General features: G+C 43.4%; 1 protein-coding gene across 2 annotated transcripts in view; it reads right to left on the bottom strand.

The window, feature by feature from the left end:
- Positions 1–20,259, bottom strand: part of HSF4 (heat shock transcription factor 4) — a 463,098-nt gene that overhangs the window by 199,215 nt on the left and 243,624 nt on the right. For both annotated transcript variants that reach the window (XM_085639409.1, XM_085639410.1), the window contains exon 7: positions 17,573–17,672. In XM_085639409.1, the coding sequence (XP_085495535.1) occupies positions 17,573–17,672 (100 nt within the window). The remainder of the gene's footprint in view (positions 1–17,572; positions 17,673–20,259) is intronic.

The following is a 20,259-nucleotide window of genomic DNA, read 5'->3' as shown; positions in this document are numbered from 1 at the left end:
TTGTTTTCCAATTCACCCATCAAGCAGGTATTTCAGTACCTCCAGGCAAGGTGCACTTTCCCACACAGGGAAAACAATGTTGTTCAAAGAGAGAGAAGAAAACAAAAGTATCACTTCACTGGCAAACACTGTAAAGTGGTGCTAATGTGTTTAGGTGGAAATAAATCAATCTGGCCACCTTGCAACCACTCTGTCTTGCTTTAATTAGTTATTTACTTTTCACATTTGGAATGTTTTATTTCTCTCCACCCGGAGGCTGCACTTGTGTCAGAGAAAGAGACAACGTTTCCAGCAAAAATGTTATTCTTTTTTGGATCTATTTCACAGGGGAGCAAATAAACGAAAGGAGGAAAGAGAGGGTAATATCCGTTTCTTGAAGTCTCGGTTTTCATTAAGGAGCGAGATAGAATGAGAGGGAAGACTCGGAGGTTTAGAGGCCGTCACCATGGCGTGCGCGCACAGCTTAATTTATGGGGACTTGGGGAGGCTGAAGAGGATTGCTTCCAGGCGCAGCCGTCTCCCTCGCTTAGAGTGAGGGGGCCCCTGGAGCGTGGGGGCCCCCCGCACCACGGGGCTGCGTTATGCCCCTGGCCGCTGAGGCAGCTACCCTTCCAGGGCACTCACACAGCCCCACCCGAGTACTTCACAGGTCTTTAAGAGACCATTTGCATGATAACGAGGCTTTGTTGTATTTCACCTCTTAGCGCCCCTTCAGCTCCACTCTGACTATCGCTTCAATCCCCGGGCCCCCACAGAGCAGAGTCTGTGTTTGCTGACACTGTTAAACAAACACCAGTACGATGTCTGCAAGGTCCGCGGGCCGCCAAGAAAGGCTTGCCGGGCCGCCGCCGGCCCGCGGGCTGTACTATGAGTGCCCCTGCTATAGACCCATATCCCTCATTAACGAAGCCTGCAAAATCTATGCCAAGAATCTAGCCGTCCGACTTAACTGTGCCCTTTCAAAACTAATAAGTAGCTCCCAGGTTGGTTTCTTAAAACGACATATTTTAATGATAAGACCCGTCTGCTGTGCCATATTTTTGAAAATTCAGCGATTAAATCAGAGCCATCCGTAGCTATCACACTAGACGCAGAGAAGGCCTTTGACCGGGTCTCTTGGGATTTTCTGGGACGCTGTATGCACCCTTTAAATTTAGGGGAAGATTACATTTGCATGGTTATGGCCCTCTACGGAAAGCCATCACCCCGTATTGTCATTAATGGCTCACTCTCGGAACCCTTCCCACTGCAACAGGGTACTAGACAGGGCTGTCCACTGTCCCCATCCTTACTGGCATTAGTACCCCTCATCCAGGATATCAAACTAAATTTGAACATTAAGGGGATGGATATCAATGGCATCCGAATAAAGTTATCCACATATGCAGACGATATATTAATAATAACTGAACAACCGGAAACATCAATTGCAGCATTGATGGACACAATCACGGAATATTCCTGCTACTCAGGATATAAACTTAACAGAGAGAAATCAGAACTCAAACCATTAAATGTTCACTGTACGAAGGATATCTTGAGAGACTCGGGGCTAACATGGCAAACAAGATATATCAAATATTTGGGCATCGAATTTGGTAGCAATTTAATGGAAACTACACCAGAATGAGAAAGTAATGTTAGGAAAGATAATGAAACTTATGGACTCTTGGTCACCAAAATTTATCATATGGTGGGGCAGAGTCGAAACTATTAAAAAGATGATCACTCCGATGGTTAATTACCTCATTAGTATGCTCCCGCTTCTCCTTACAGATGATTTCCACCACAAGTTAGATATTCTTATTACTAAATTCCTCTGGAGTGGGAAGAAAGCACGGATCAGTATAAAAAAACTGAGGCTGGACAAAACTCTAGGCGGGGTAAGCCTAGCTGATTTCAGATTATACCAGCTGGCCTTCCTGGCAAAACAAGGTTCATATTGGATCTCTCCACCGGCCGGCTACACCCCGGTTTGGCTAGAGGTGGAGAGGGCTATCCTCAACAACTTGAACTCTTTTGCACTCCTTACAACAAATAGATTTTACCCACATACCTCCAAGTATATCTTTTAAAAATACTAAAATGGCACTTCTTAGGGTTTTTAAGAATCTTGAGAATAGTATCAAAGGCTCTAAATTGGAATCACTCTGGTTCAATAGCAAAATATTGTATAAAGGAAAAACCCTTTCCCTAGACACATGGATTAAAAAAGGTATCCTTTTCCCTTACCAACTGGAAAACGCCTCATACCCAGTTACATTCTCAGACCTCCAATCGCGATATAGCCTATCCGACATTGAGTTCTACAACTTCTTGAAAATAAGAGCGGCCCTTTCTAAAACTAAATTGTCCACCGTCCAACCATCAATATCACTGTTGGTGACAAACATTAACAAGATGGGCCACCAAGTCTCCCAGATCTATAAACTTCTCTGCCCAAAGACTACCAAACTTAATAATAAAACTATTGCTTTTTGGGGGCAGCAATCTTCAGGCCCACCAAACGAGCAGATATGGCCCGCACTATGGAGTTCCGTCTCACGCAATAAGATCTCCCCGGTCCTCTCCCAAAGTAAATACTGGCTACTGCACAATGTATTTTGGACTCCTGCCCATCTCTTTTCAGTAGGCCTTCGAGAGGACGCAACATGCTGGAACTGTAATCAAGAAACGGGGGACATAGCCCACCCAATCTTTCAGTGTTCACTTGTTAAACCGTTGTGGGAAATTCTTTTTGCCTTCCTAACCGATATATTTAACTGCTCTCTGGTCAAGGAATTTACCACCTTACCTATGGCCTTCTTGAATGCGTAGGTAAGATCTGACTCCAACAAAGCTCTACTCGACCTACTACTAACGTCAGCTGTGAAAATGGTCCTTGGCAACTGGAAGAACACAAGTAAGACTTCATACCAAGGCTGGATAAACTGTATCACACACCTCACAGGGCAGATAACATCGCACTACAAAACTCTCCATGGGAGCCTTCATCCAGGTTGATGTGGAATTCTATTGGACACTTATCTTGACTCCTACAAACCTCCATAAACTCCTCTGTATGTCTTTTGCATAGATCTTGTATCTTTAATGATGTATCATGTGTATTTCTGTATCTAATAGTTACTTACCACACTAAACTGCTATATGTTAGGTCTACAAAAATTCGGGTGCCAACATTTGTTCAGAAGTTTGTAAGAACAAGATATCGCAAGACTAGCCCTTGATCTCTTCTGTCTCCTTCTCTTTCCTTTCTGCCTGTCTCTCTTCCTCGATTATTCTTCATTAGGGTTAGGCCCTTATAAGCGTAATAACCTCACCATACACTTTTATATGTGATATGTTTACCTCACAAATATCTTATGCTAACCCTGGTACAGTATTATTCTCTGTTAGTTCTTCTTGAAAAACAATAAAATACTTTGAAATTAAAAAAAAAAAGAAAACATTTTTCTTTCCCTGACAAACTACACAGTTTATCCTGCCCCCTAACACTAGCTAGTTCTTCTTGATTTCATATATATGTAAAGAGCGCCATCACCCACGAGGGCATCAAGGCGCTGAGCAGGTTTGTAGTTTATTTAACAGTTTGATATCATGCCAATAAGGCAATATAAGCCTCTCTTTTCTATATACTTTTGGTTAAAATACATCATAATTCTTAAAACAGTTCGATATGATGCAAATAAGGCAATACGAACATCTCTTTTCAATACATTTCTTTTGATTAAAATACACCACAATTCTTAAAATCTACATTAATCAAAAAGCCATTTTTTGCACCTATATACTTCTATAACCCTACTCTAATCATAAGGGCGAAATATTGTAAAAAAACAAACCACACCCGTAATTTACCTAAAATATGACAATATCATTGCCAAAATATAATTGTGTGCAGAGTTCCATTATCAGAGGTGAATCTCAAATTCTTTTTAAAAGATGTAGGCGAAGTATGAACATAGAGGGTAAATACAGTGTTAACAATACGTGGATAATGAAGGCTAATTATTTTTATAGCTGCACACAGGAATTTACCTATGGAATGACACTATCATTATTTGTGCAATATACGTTTCTTTTTTGTGTAAAATACAGCTGTGCAGAGCACAATTATTTTTTGTTCAAAATGCAAATGTAGCAGAAAATTGCAGACCTCGCATCTCATCAGTAAGAATAAACCAAACATAAATCTTGAAAGTAAATACAGGGAAGGCCCATCCAGTTCATGCTTCATTTTTTATAGTATACTGTAGCACTCATAATTAAAATTCGTTTAATACAAACCACGGTTCATAGATGGGTAGATCCAACCTCCTCATTGCATTAGTATAAACCTATTGTTATAGGCCACTCAAATTTTCTAGCCGTTTGCAACTACAGACAGAAATATCCCTACTGCGAAACACAGTGTCATATTATTACACGTTAAAATTACTGTTGTTAGATCACTAATACAATGAATCTGCAAAATTCTAAAAACGGAATAGCAGGCTTCTAATTTTATCAAAGCATGTGCAAAATACAATTATATGCTGAAAAAACAATGGAGTGTTTTGACAGAAAGGACAAATACCACCTTCCACCCCAACCTTTCCAGCTAACTTCCACTTTGTAAAGTCCGGGATGTGCCCCAGCCCGACCTTCAAGGCCCACTTCCTAATATAGCCGCTATTTATATTGCGCAGATAAGGCTGTATATGGCCACCATAGTCGGACTCCAATAACTGTTGCAGGTTATCTCTTTTGCACACATCATTGTTCCTGGAACGCTCTTTTTATCAAGCGTTTTAATACTTGTTTTTTCTATAATACAGACAATTTGCAATTCAAACCCTACTGGGATATCCAGAGCACCCATAGTATCTCAGAGATTTGACCATCCATTGACCTACGTACTTCTCCAGCAGGTAAGGTTTTATTATTTGCCTTATCCCACATTACAAGACAGGCCCAATAATTAAGGATTCTCTGTTTGTATTTAACTAATACATTGGTATAGCCCAGCTCTAGCCGTAGGCCTCTGGGCAAGGCGAGCCATCCTTTCCGGATATTAGCTTCAATGATCTGCAGCCACTTTATGTACTTTGCTGGCATAACCTCACCGAGGTACAGTAATACATTTACTTTTTTTGCGTTTTATGTCTATCTTAGGACTTCAACTGACTTGTGCCCCAAAGCTAGGTCCAACCTATGTAAAGCAATGTCCTTGGAACAAACTTCCTGAAGAACTAAGTGGGGCTTACAATTTACGTTATACCTAAAAAGAAGGCCTAAATATCTATACTCTTTTACCACCTCGTCTTGAATGACACTTAACCACCACTTGAACCTGATGGATTGCATCCCTACATTTCGAGAAGACCATAACTTTTGTTTTAAACACCTGATATATTATTTTTAAATCATTGGCCTTACAGTGTTCTAAGCAGACATCCAATTGCCTCTGTAGGCCAACCAGAGTACGGTCCAACAGCACAGTATCAGCAGCATAAACAGTTTCTGAAATGGCCTCTGCTTCTAATTTAGGCAGAAAAGACAGAATCTGGTTTAATCCCAATATAGCCTCCCAAATATAATTTGAAAACAGGAGCCAAGCCGATATATACTCCTGTCCGAGTCCATTGGGGGTGGCTATTTTTCTGAATAAGGCTCAGTTGCCCCCTAATTTAACCGTTGTCCATGATCCCTTATGTAATTGAATTATCAACTTTCGTAAGCCAGGTGGACATTTCCATTTGCCCATCTTTACCCAGAGTAGTGCCCTGTTTATTGTGTCAAATGCTGTTTACAAATTGATGTATGATTCATAAAGGGGCCGTTTCCTTTTGAGGAAATATTTGTTGGCCAAAATTGATCTAATCCAGTAAATAACCATACCCCATTGAGGTGTATTCATCAGAGGCAACGTACCTGTCATTTTTAGTAGTTTCCCCCCCCCCCCCCAAAAAAATGAGGCATAACATGCAACATTGATATTTACCCTACCAAACTCTGCAAAGTTTTGCTCTTTTTCCCCAACATTTGCCCACTACAAATTTCACCAGGTTTTTGCTGGTGAAATCTGGCTGTTGAAAATTAACGCACCATTCAGTGTTCAATCCACGTGCAAGCTTCTCTTTACACAGGGATCTGAATTTTCCCCACTTCTCGAAATCACAACTATCACCGATGCTGAACATAAGACAGCTTGATCGTCATATGTTTTTACAGGTGGCATGGATCACGAGGATCTTGGAGGACATGGCACTATTTATCACACCTGGTGAAATCTCATTCCTGTATTTCGGAATTTACAAGTGCGATAAATATCACTAAATTATGAAATTGTCTCTACAAATGGGGCATGTCTTTTGGATTTTGGCGCTTCCTTAGTACTTTCCAGGAGTTCCGAACCACTACAATTAGGAAGAATAATAATTAGAAACTTAATTTTTGAAACTTTGACCTATTGGTATTGTAAAGGACAATGATTTTAATTATTGCAGGTTTTTAAACATATATATAAAAGGCATTGTCATTTACAATGCCAATAGCTCAAAAACTCGTAATTGCGAGACCTATTGCATTGCAAATGCTTGTTTGAAATTGAAAAGACTTCACTGCTTTTCCCTAAATCAGGGACATGACAAGTGAGTTCCGTCCCTTTTGTTTATGACCTCTGGGACTAAATGATCTTCTTAAAGAGAGCTTCCAGATGAGAAAAGTCTAATGACAGGTCACCTCTTTTGACCAATAATTGAGGTTTTAGACTGGGGCTGCCCACTTGAACACTGGCATCAATAAAGCTAAGTGCAGGACTTTTTACACTGTTCAAATTACCATTGCCAGTTGTTTTTAGGGGATATGTTTTAAATATTACCATTAGAATATCTAAAATGTGGTCTGAGCTATCAGTGGTTTTCTATAGTAATGACAAAATAGATGGCCAGTTGCACTCAAGGCTTTGCATTGACTTAGAAAAGCACATATAGTCCGCTCAGATGTTAACAGGGATCACTGACAAAATATCGAGAAGGAGAATATCGACCTACCAAAATATCGGGGGGAAAATATAGAATGCCAAAATATCGAATCCCTATCTCCAAACAGGTAAGTACAAAAATATACAATCCAAAAATATTGTTGTAAAAAATATAGTTGGTCAAAATATCAAATTTTTTACATGTCTTAAAAGTAATGTAAAATTAAGGAAATAATACATATAATTAACTAAAACATACTTAAAAATACTTAAATAACTTTAAAATTAATAAATAATTAATGTAAGTAAAAAAACAAAATTAATACATATATATTAACGTAATATTAATTAAAAATATTCAATATTTTTTGCGTAGGATAGCGGGCGGGTATAATTTACTATTACCACTCCAGTAAGTGCAATAGTGGGGAAAGCGTTGGATAGCGGGAGGGTAAAAATGACTATTCCCACTCCAGAGAGTGCAACAGTAGGGAAAGCGTTGAATAGCGGGAGGGTAAAAATTACTATTCCCACTCCAGAGAGTGCAATAATAGGGAAAGCATTGGATAGCGTAGGGGTAAAAATTACTATTCCCACTCCAGGGAGTGCAACAGTAGGGAAAGCGTTGGATAGCGTGAGGGTAAAGTTTACTATTCCCACTCCAGTGAGTGCAACAGTAGGGAAAGCGTTGGATAGCGTAGGGGTAAACATTACTATTCCCACTCCAAACAGTGCAAAAGTAAGGAAAGCATTGGATAGAGTAGGGGTAAAAATTACTATTCTCACTCCAGACAGTGCAACAGTAGGGAAAGCGTTGGATAGCGTAGGGGTAAAAAATACTATTCCCACTCCAGAGAGTGCAACAGTAGGGAAAGCGTTGGATAGCGGGAGGGCAAAATTTACTATTCCCACTCCAGTGAGTGCAACAGTAGGGAAAACGTCAGATGGCGTAGGGGTAAAAATTACTATTCCCACTCCAAAGAGTGCAACAGTAGGGAAAGCGTTAGATAGCGTAGGGGTAAAAATGACTATTCCCACTCCAGAGAGTGCAACAGTAGGGAAAGCGTTGGATAGCGGGAGGGTAACATTTACTATTCCCACTCCAGTGAGTGCAACTGTAGGGAAAGCGTTGGATAGCATAGGGGTAAAAATTACTATTCCCACTCCAAAGAGTGCAACAGTAGGGAAAGCGTTGGATAGCGTAGGGGTAAAAATTATTATTCCCACTCCAGTGAGTGCAATAGTAGGGAAATTGTTGGATAGCGTAGGGGTAAAAATTACTATTCCCACTCCAGTGAGTGCAATAGTAGGGAAAATAATAATGTAATATTTTATTAAAAATAAATTAATTATTAATACCAAAAAAAGGTATTAAAATTAATTACCAATCACACAATATTTAATAAGTAATTAATTATAACTACCAATAATTTCTTTTTTTAAATTAATTACCTATTAATAATTAAATAACAACCAATTAATTTTCAATACCAAAAATTAATAAATACAAATAATAAATTATCAATATACAAAAATTATTTCATTAATTCATTATTTACAATTAAATTACTTCCCACCATATTCCCCTATAAACCCACAACCCGCTACAAATATTAAATTAATACAATTAACATAATTATCAATTAAACAATTAATACAAATTAATTACCAAGTAATACAAATTATTTACCAATTAATAATTAATCAACAACCAATTAATTTTCAATACCAATTAATAATTACCTAATAACAATTAAATTACTTCCCACCCTATTCCGATATAAACCCACAACCCGCTACAGAAGTAAAACGCAAAATTAAATTACAAATAATTAATATTTCCTAAAAATTATTATTTAATGTACTATAATTAAATTACTTCCCACCCTAATCCCCTATAAACCCACAACCCGCTACAGAATTAAATTACACAAAAATTAAATAACATAAAATTCATTACTTTAAAAATTTTCAAACCTACATTCCAAAATTAATACATACTTTTAACACATATACCAACACTTAAAACACTATAAAAAATTCTATATTTTTAACAACTATATTATGACTGTCGATATTACTTACTTCTATATTATTTAAATCGATATTTCTTACCTGATTTTCGATATTCTTCACCACTATATTTTGGCAATTTGATATTCTGTCCATTCTATATGAAAATCTCCATATTCTGTCCAGTCGATATTTTTTATTCGATATTATGTCTGTTTACCGTTAACAGGCGGATTCAGTGACATGTCGGGAGGCACCAAAATATTTGATAATGCAGAAATTGTAAAACTAGAAATACTAGAGAACATGTCCATAGACTTTTTCTGCAGCTCAGGAGTTTCAGACAGTAATTTCATACCCCTGTTTACCACCACAACATCTGGTTTAAAGGGTGAAATATCTGGTAAGGGATAATCCAACACAATAGAAGACTGTGAGGCTGAAGGAACTGATTGAGCCTCCTTATCACCACAGGCTAGTGAACTGCAGAACAATGAGCGAGATCTCTTGTAGGCCAAATATTTTCTTCACTAGGATGAGATGCTTGATGATGTTTTTGGTTTGGGGGGAATAAGGCCCCCGCAGACCCTCTGCAGAGACAGTCAGATGAGTATCCTCATCCTTCGGCTTCCCATTCGGCATTATTTGCGCCACTGAGCTAGTAATAGAATTTTCTTCAAATGGTTTTTAGAAACACGCAGGTATTCAGCTGCTCCCTTTTAAAATTCCCAAATGAGGCGCACTGTTTCTTAGTGGGTTGACCATTGTTTTTACACAGTCTAGTAGAAATATTCTTCCAGATCTAAGTTTTCTTGCCATCATACCCCTGAAGATACTTAGAGCAATAATGTAGTAGAATAGAATGGGAAGAGTGACGCCATAGGAGATTGTAATAGACGTAAACAACCAAAAAACCTGCAAGCCACTCCCAATCCTAGACGGGCCGCGTCTGCAGGAATGGGCAATATCTTACTGCTGATGCCCTAATGCCACAGAACCCTTAGATCTCAATGACCAGCATGACACTCTCCTCCGACACCTTCATGCCACTCTGCCAAAGATTTTACAGAGAAGTTACGGTCCAAGCACTCATGTCTACCCAAAAGTCTTCCGGAAGGGGAGAGTCTGAAGAATAAGCGCCGCCTCACTTTCCCTAGTAGATGTATACACTTTCTATTACTAAAGGAAAGGGGCACAAGCATGCTAGGAGGTCCAGCTCCAAGTTGTAGACAATTACAGCACACAATTGGTGTAGTGTGACAGTTAGACAAAGACTGGCAAGGGCATGCAAGAGCACTAGTGAAGCAGAGCAATGCCATAAAGAAATAATAGGTGGACCCCCCTACGAGTAAACAAGCTGCACACGTCGGCCTCCTCCGCTCACCGTGGGAACTGCCTCGTGCCTCAGCACTTAACGCCTCACAGTCTTTGTGTCTCACTACTCCAGTGTTCCAATGCCTACATGGCCTCAATTGGCTAGCTCTTGACTCACTTCTCTTTACTCCGTACAGCGGCCGCAAATTAACTAGACTTGGGTTTTGAATGCGATGGCCTTCTGCTGACCTCTGACTCTCCCACCCGTGGACACCACTGCCTACTTATACTTATGTATTTGTGAGCCTGCAGGTCTACAGGCTTGTGAACTTGCAGGCCCTAGCTAGACTGATGGGCCTTAGCTGGAGCGACATAGCTGAACAGTAGTGGACAGTAACAGGCAGTGGGGAAAGCAACGTGTTACAACAGGTAGAAGCACCCTACTGTGCCACTCACTCGCTGACCCAAAGTAGGACTGGACTGGGCAGAGTCTCGGAGCTTCCTCAATGAACTTGTTTGCCTCAGCCTCTGGTCACACAGCCACTCAGCCACTTGGACCACGGTTACTGCAGACCATGCCCTCCTAAGGGATTTCCTCACATCCTCGCATCTCTCACGTCTCTCGAGTCACCAAGCTGAACTGGTGTGTTCGCCTAGACATGCCTATGGTGGATTGGCTAATTAAAAAGCCAGATTTACTGCTCCTTGTGGAGTTCAAGAAAAGAGGAGGAGGCTCTGATATGGAGTGGGAGACTGTTCCACGCTTTAGGAGCGATGTACGAGACTGCCCATCCTCTTGATCTAGTTCTCTATGCATGGGATGTGTGCGAGTAAGAGTCCTACAGAGCAGAGATATCTGGGTGGCTGGTAAAAGGAGATGCAATTGTTCAGGTAGGTGGGCCTAAGTTGCATAGTGTCTTGAATATTTGTGCGAGGAGGTTGAAATGAATGTATTTGTGTATCGAAGCCAGTGGAGCTCCCTGAGGTGTGGTATGCTGTGAGTTCTGTGTGGGACATTAAGGATGAGTCTGGCCACTGAGCTCTGAAGGGTTTGTAGTCTTCTAGTGAGTTGCTCGGTGATCTCGGTGTGGATGATGTTCTTGTAGTCCAGCTGGCTGGTGACTAGGGCATGAGTGACAGTGTTGCCATGGGAGCCGTTTGAAGATTTTCCTCTGCATTTCAAGGTGTGGAAGAAGGATGCAGTGATGCTGCTGATTTGTGCAGTAATGTCTAGTTTGCTGTCAACCATTAATTTGCAGTTCCTGGCATGGGGTCAAGTTCGGCTGATCAGCTGGAATCCCATGGTGAGATGTTTTTGGTAAAGATTACTACTTCTGTCTCGTTGTTTTTGAGCTTGAGATAGTTGGCTTCCACCTAGTTATTGACCTCTGTTGTGCATGCAGTGAACTTGTTTCTTTTGTTGAGGGGCTTATCCAAGAGGGAAATTATGAGTTACATGTTGTTGGTGTAGGAGAGGATGTTGATGTGTGAACGGATGAAGTTGGCCAGAAGGATCATGTATGCTTTGATGAAGGTGGGGCTGAATGCTGAACCTTTAGGCACTCCACAGATGAGTTTGTGAGCTTCTGAAGAGTAAGGTGTGAGGCTGACAGCTTGTGTGCTATCTATTAAGAAGGAGCAGATCCAGCGGAGAGTGGGTCCTTGCATGCCAACCTCGTGCAGGCACTTAATGAGGATGGAGTGTGAGACCATGTCAAGTGCTGCAGAAAGTCCAGGAGAATGAAGACTGCCATGTCTCCTCTATCAAGGATCACTCAGATGTCATCTGTGGCAGCGATGAGTGCTGCTTCTGGATAGTGGTTAGGCCTCAATCTGGACTGCATGGCGTCAAGATGCTGGTGGTTGCTGAGGTGGGCGGTGAGGTGTTGGTTGATTCATTTCTCTAAGACCTTTGCCGGGTATGGTAAGAGGGAGATGGGTCTGTAGTTGGAAAACGTGGCTGGATCAGCCAATGGTTTCTTGAGCCGGGACATGATTGTGTCATGTATCCAGTTTTCCGGGACAATGTTTGCATCGGGACAATGTGGTTGTCTCGATGGAGGCGTTGATTGGTATTAGTGCTTCACTGATCAGTAGAAGTCCTTTGGTGAAGGTAAGGTGAGCACAAGTGTCAGATGGGGGTCCCCCAGTGGACGGTTTTCATGGTAGCAGAGATTTTGATGGTCTTGAGTTCATGGTCCATTCTTCGACTGTGATGGGAAGTTGTGTTGCAATGGTGATGGGGTCCAGCTGAGCGTTGAAGATGCTGTATATGAAGATGATTTTGTTACAGAAGAATTTCGAGAGCTTTTTGCAATGGTATTGAGAGAGGGGTGATGATGTTGGAGGAAGCAGGAGGCATAGAGAAATCTTTGATATCCTGGCTTGTTCTCCATTTGCGCTCCAGTTGTTCGCAACGGTTGTTTTTGTCAGCTGGAGTTTCTCTTGTGTAGCAACTGGCCTGCAGTTAGCGTCTTGCTGTTAGGCTGCACTTGAGGAGACCCAGACCCAGTGCATGCTGTCATCAGCTGTTGAGGATCTTGATGGCCTTTGGCAAGTTGCTGGTGTCCTTGTGCCAGTGCGCACAGAGGACGGAAGCCCACTCCTGTTCTGTGATGCTTTTCCAGTTGCGGCAGGTGGTTCCAGTTGTGGTAGGTCTGTGGTGGTGCAAGATGGGTAAGCTGAACCTGACGAGGGTGTGTTCTGTCCAGGGCATAGTTGCTGGTTTGTCGACTGATGAAGGTGCTGGCATTGATAAAGGGATTGACTAAGTCCATGATGTTGCTGACGAAATTGGTGTGGTGCCCTCGTGGTCCGTTTACAAGTGTTCCGCCATGGGAGAAGTTGGCTGTGATGTGCATCTTGAACACGAGTTGTTCCATGTAGCTGGTGTCCGTGTAGGTGGTGCAGCTGATGAATATGATGGTGACTTCACCACTGGGCTTGTGTTGATAGTCTTGCCTGGTAACCGTGTAGCCAGCGGGGATGGTTGTAGTAATGTCCGGTGCAGAGGTTGGATGTTTCCATGAGGAAGAGCAGGTATGGAGTGTGGTCATGCAGTAGGTTCCGTATCTCTGTGGTGTGTTTGATAAGAGAGTGGGTGTTGAGGAGCATGCATAAGAGTGTGGCATGTTGTATTGGTGGTGTTTCGTCTGTGTGATCGAATGGCTAGTTTGTGTGAGTGCGAACGAGTTGGGTGCAGGGTGCTCCTGGTGTGGAAGTAGTGGATCTGGGGTGTAGAGGCGATGGGAATGCTCCTTCCGTGTTGTGTGGTTCGGTGTAGCAGCAGTGCTGTGAGCGGGGGCCAGGCTGAAAGCATCAAGGAGCACAGCAGGGAGAACCAAGCAGTCAATCATAAATAGAAGACATGCAAAGATCATTTAAGGGATAGGTTTTTAGGCAGAAGGGAGGATTTTCCCCAGTATTTATAGGCACAGTGTGGAAGCAAGAATAGGAATCTTCATGTGCCTGCAGTGGAAGATCTTTTGTACTGCTACTCCAGTGTGAGACCTTGTTTGGGTGTGTGGAGGGGGAGAAAATTGGTCAGCGATCAGACATTAAAACATTCTTTTTTTTCTAACTTTCACGTAGAATAACATGATTTGGAAAGAGGAGTTTAGGCATGGGTGGGGAACTCTTTCTTGAACTATTTTCGTTTTTTTTTTTCAACTAGATTATTCCAGAAAGTGACTAAATCTGTAGTCTTTCCATCTGCACTAGCAAAAATGTAGTAAGACTAAACCACACACGTAGCTAATTTCCTGTAGCGTGTTCAATATCAAATGCTGCTAATTTTTTAGCTGCTCTTCAGCAACATAGCAAGCCTAATATTTGCAATCAATACAAAATGAATCTTCTGTAGAACGCTGAAAGCTACTATCCAACGACAGCATTGAGAAGTATATGTTTGGCGCAACATGTCAGCTGTGTATTTTTCTGAGATGGATGAGGAAGGAATTGACAATTTTACATAAAATGTACCTTCATTTCAGCATTTTGAACAGCTATACATAATTTCCATCTGAATTTTGAAATACGTTTCTAGAGCATACGAATGCCCTGAGGCGTCTTCACACAGACATACATCTGATGGCTAAGTTTGGGGGGAAAGCTTAATACGGAAGGGAAAACAGCCAAGATTGTAGTTTCTTCCCGAAGTTAAGCAGGCTAGCCTGACGTTTGAGGTGCATAGGCATCTTGTTCCAAAGTTGACAGGTTAGGTGAATACAACATCTACCACTTCCATGAGAACAATTGTGAGAAAACTAAACTGTGTTCTGGCAAGATGGATTCTCCTAGTCTTAAGAACTGGTGGGGACAGTGCTTAATTTGAGCCGGAGCTTTCCGGTGCTGAGCACCAGCACTTAATTGGTTTCCGGTGCTCGGCACCGGCACCTAATTGTCAACACCACACTAAGGGCAGTCTGCCACAAGGTGGTGCTGCTCATGTAATTTAGAGATGAGTTGTATAACAGTTGTTTAGGCAAACAGTATACATTAAAAAATTACTAATATCTGCCACCCCAGCCATTCCTTTAGCTTAGGGGACCTGGAATAATCTGAACTGTCGCATTTACATGCGAGAGAGATGGTTAGTAGTTGTTTTGGAAGAAATGACGGGGGTGATGGATGGTACAAGCTGCAGTGGCTTCCTGGTCAGAGCCCTGGCACTTAATATTTTACAAATTAAGTACTGGGTGGGGAAAATGGGCAGCCCTTGTGAAACTGTAACCTTTTGACCCTTGAATCTCATTAGCAAGCTACTATTGGAGGCTCCATAAATAAGAAGACTCTTGGGGTTTTTAACCTTTGATTCTCAAGCGCCATCAAGCACAAGCAGTCAAGGCTTATTCTTGAAGGGAGGGGAGTGGTAGAATGCTCAGATACAGATAACACTAGCAATGCACATAGTAAATGTAATATAAAGGCACTGCTATGACTTTCTCCGACATACAGGGTGTGTCAGAAATTATTAAATCTGAAATAAGGCAGTGATGCGAATTCACAGTCTTGCCATCCTACAGATGGTCTATCAAATCCCTATAGTGGACAGCCTTTTTTCATAGTGAAAAATGTCTTAACATTCACCATAGTACCTAAAATCGGTGTAAGGTCACCAGCTAGAGTGATTAATACCCATTTCTACATATCCGTTCTTATGACCCCCAGGAATGGACTTTCAATTCAATAAATGTAAATAGAAAGTTCCTGTTGCTCCAGCAGAAATGGTGCAGAGCATTATCAGCAGAAGCAATGTAGTACCATCCTACATGTATGAATTCACATACATGGTACCACAAAGAAAAAGGCATTAAAAAAAGAGAATTATCACCCAATATTTCAAAGGTCTGAGTTTCACTGGGTCTCCTTAAACCACTTTGTCATTGACTTCCTGGAAGTTCCCTCGATCTGCCACACATTCCTATAGACACCATGTTACTGTGAAAGACAGAACCTAGCCAAAGCCCAGCTCCTCACTTGTCCTACCTGGAAGCATCATGCACAACAGCTGAACAGAATTTACTAGAACTCTGTCATGTCACCCACACACTGTCACTTCAATTTATCAGACACCTGCAGGAACCGTCACTCAAATAGCACTCTGCCCATGCATACTTCCTACACTGCTCTCTGACCATCTTACTGGGGCATCACACACCTGTAGCTGTACATTAACATGTGGACTGGTCTCTGGGCGTACACACACTAATACTTTTTGGGCACAGGTCCCTGTATACGCATTGCCACTTGAACAAATCGTTGTGTGATTCTGTGCACATCTTTCTGTGTCGCTGAGCCCAAATTGTAAATGATGCAAGTAAAATAAGTAAACTGAAGGTGACCTGTCATAATCTGATGTCCCTCCTAATTGTAAGCTCTTTTGTGTAATCAGTTGCCAACCAGACCACACACCATTTATTTCTGTATAGAGAGATGCTCCTGTTCCCCCCAAAAAGTGTCCTGTAAGGTGCGTCACTGCTTCTTGGCACTAGGTCCATGCTGTAACAAATCTTTCATATAAGTTACAGTTATATAGCGCCTACTATCCCTATGTGGGGCACTGAAACAGTTGCCTGCATGGTTTGCATGCTGTGCTGTGTAAGGTGTGTTGTTGGAAGTGTGTTGTCTTTCCTTTGATCCTGTGTGGAAAGTGTTTCCATGGAAGTGCTGTTATTGTGTTATGGAACGCAGTGCTTAGCAGTATGACGGATGAAGAAGTGTGAAAGGCAGGCACAAAGGTTACAGTTTTCAGTAAGCTGGCAGCTTTGAGCTACTGCAGAGCCTTTAAAAGTATTTCTTATGTTCATACTACACTTAGCTGGTTACTGCACTGGGTTCTCCATTCTGAGATATGTTGTTTAAAGTTTAGGGTCCTGAGTAGGTATTGGTTAAAGGGAGAAGTGGTGGAGGGATCTGCTGGGATGGACTGTGTTAATATCATCGCATATCTGATTGCCATTCTGAGATGCTAAGAAGTGGCTGTAGTATTTGTCTAGTTGGGACCTGCAGTGGTGGACTAAACGAGAGTGAAAGTGTGGTGAGTGCAAATGTCAGATGGGGGTACCCCAGTGGATGTCTTCATGGTAGCAGAGATTTTTATTTTGATGGTGTAGAGTTCATGGTCCATTCTTCGACTGTGATGGGAAGTTGTGTTGCGATGGTGGCGGGGTCCAGTTGGGCGTCGAAGATGCTGTATACGAAGATGATTTTGTTAAAGAAGAATTTCGAGAGCTTTTTATCAACGGTATTGTGAGGGGGTGATGATGCTGGAGGAAGCAGGAGGCAAATGGCAGGCCTCTTTAGTTATTCCAAGCCTGATCAGATAGATGGTAATAGGTGATTTATTGCTGTGGATGGGTGATGGATATGACCCTTAGCAGTTTCGTTTTATGTGAATGTGAGAATGTCAAGCAGTAAAGGGAAATATTAACCAGTCTGAATGAACTAAAATCCTGTCTGATGGCTGAGTATTATTGTATCATTTTTAGTGTGGAGTAGTGATGTGTCGTCAATTGGAAGCAGATGCCTTTTGGGCATTTTACTTCTGTCTATCAATACCCTGAAAGCAGATTGCTTCCCTGGCTGGCCCTGTGACACTAACCTATCAGATGATAACAACTGCAGATGATCGCAAAAGGTGGCCGACGCTCTCTAGGTGCCTTCCAGGTAAATGGGGTTAGTTTTCAAATGTCAGCAAACAAATTGTGAGCCAAAGTAGATACAATTTGTGTTTTAATATTCAACCCTAGAGAATAACATAAAAGAAAAAGAGACACATACCGACTGAATGAAGTAGGAGTCATGAAGTGCATCAGGCGATAAATGGCGGCTGAATTTGGATGCTTGAGGAGATGTATTTCCGTCATCCAGCATAAGAGGTCTGATGGGGTAGAGAAAGAAGTTCATTTAAATTATGGTCACAGCAGCAAAAACAAAAGGCCATTGCTTCGGAAAGCTCACAATGGGTGTGTGCACCACTTTGTCTTTTTAAATGGGAATTAACCATGACTGAATGAGTGAAGGAATTTGACAATTTATGACTGGGTACTCTCTCCTGGCACAATCACATTTTGGCATGATCGCCTGTATTAGCATCTCTTATAGTAAAACATCTGTACCTTGAAGAGCCCTATAGGGAAAACATATCAGAAAGAGGTTGAAGTAGCATTGAAAAATTCCTACTGTGGACGTGGGACCGAACCCATATTTCCCCAGTTAAGAGAGAGATGAAATAATAAACTAATACCACTCCTAGAACACACCTACCCTGAAAGCGGGTGTGCATGCTTCTAGATATGGGATTCATGCACCTATTACAATATCATTCTAAGGCACTTGAAGTGTGCTTTCAGCAGACAAAACCTCTTATTTGTAGGCATCGCTGTAAAATTTACTTGTGTGTTGCACTATTGGAGTAGATAAGGACACCTTGATTCTGTTTTATTTATACAATTCTACTAAAACACAGTAAAGAAAGACTTCAACATATTTGAATTTCCAGTTTGGGAAAAGCCTGTGTAAAGGGGTTGGATAGTCACGTTTTCTAGGTCTACCAAGAAGAAACATCAAGGTGCCAATTCCGATCCGGTAAAAAAATTCCCCGTCCGACTCGTATCCGGATTTTTTTCCGTCCGAATCGTCAAAGTAGCGTACAAACTGCCAAGTACGATTCGAACGGAAAAAAGTCCATACGAATCGCATTGGGAAGATTTCCCCACACGTCCTCGGGTCGGGAAAAGTCACCGACACGTCCCCGGGCGAGAAACCCACCGTGCGGAAAAATAAAGTCCGACTGCGCAAGTACGATCCCTCCCGTCCTCCCCATTTCACAACCGTACGCAAAAAACACCGTCCGAACCGAACTCCCATAGCAACCATGGAGACATGTGCCCGCATACGCGCCGAACACCCCACCACCCCCCGCCCGCGTATGTACGCCCCGAACCCCCACCCGTGTATGTACGCACCGAACCACCAGCCGTGTATGTACGCACCAAACCCCCCCCCCAGCCCTGTATGTACGCACCGAACCACCAGCCGTGTATGTACGCCCCCGAACCCCCCCCAGCCGTGTATGTACGGACCGAACCACCAGCCGTGTATGTACGCACCAAACACCCACCCGTGTATGTACGCCCCCGAACCCCCCCCAGCCGTGTATGTACGCACCGAACCACCAGCCGTGTATGTACGCACCAAACACCCACCCGTGTATGTACGCCCCCGAACCCCCCCCCAGCCGTGTATGTACGCACCGAACCACCAGCCGTGTATGTACGCCCCCGAACCCCCCCCCAGCCGTGTATGTACGCACCGAACCACCAGCCGTGTATGTACGCACCAAACACCCACCCCAGCCGTGTATGTACGCACCGAACCACCAGCCGTGTATGTACGCACCAAACACCCACCCATGTATGTACGCCCCCGAACCCCCCCCCCAGCCGTGTATGTACGCACCGAACCACCAGCCGTGTATGTACGCCCCCGAACCCCCCCCCAGCCGTGTATGTACGCACCGAACCACCAGCCGTGTATGTACGCACCAAACACCCACCCGTGTATGTACGCCCCCGAACCCCCCCCCAGCCGTGTATGTACGCACCGAACCACCAGCCGTGTATGTACGCACCAAACACCCACCCGTGTATGTACGCCCCCGAACCCCCCCCCAGCCGTGTATGTACGCACCGAACCACCAGCCGTGTATGTACGCCCCCGAACCCCCCCCAGCCGTGTATGTACGCACCGAACCACCAGCCGTGTATGTACGCACCAAACCCCCACCCCAGCCGTGTATGTACGCACCGAACCACCAGCCGTGTATGTACGCCCCCGAACCCCCCCCCAGCCGTGTATGTACGCACCGAACCACCAGCCGTGTATGTACGCACCAAACCCCCACCCCAGCCGTGTATGTACGCACCGAACCACCAGCCGTGTATGTACGCACCAAACACCCACCCATGTATGTACGCCCCCGAACCCCCCCCCCAGCCGTGTATGTACGCACCGAACCACCAGCCGTGTATGTACGCCCCCGAACCCCCCCCCAGCCGTGTATGTACGCACCGAACCACCAGCCGTGTATGTACGCACCAAACACCCACCCGTGTATGTACGCCCCCGAACCCCCCCCCAGCCGTGTATGTACGCACCGAACCACCAGCCGTGTATGTACGCACCAAACACCCACCCGTGTATGTACGCCCCCGAACCCCCCCCCAGCCGTGTATGTACGCACCGAACCACCAGCCGTGTATGTACGCACCGAACCACCAGCCGTGTATGTACGCCCCCGAACCCCCCCCAGCCGTGTATGTACGCACCGAACCACCAGCCGTGTATGTACGCACCAAACCCCCACCCCAGCCGTGTATGTACGCACCGAACCACCAGCCGTGTATGTACGCACCAAACACCCACCCGTGTATGTACGCCCCCGAACCCCCCCCAGCCGTGTATGT

Source organism: Triturus cristatus, chromosome 12, assembly GCF_964204655.1.
Source record: "Triturus cristatus chromosome 12, aTriCri1.1, whole genome shotgun sequence".
Lineage (NCBI taxonomy): Eukaryota > Metazoa > Chordata > Amphibia > Caudata > Salamandridae > Triturus > Triturus cristatus.
This window is presented reverse-complemented; position numbering and strand designations above follow the sequence as displayed.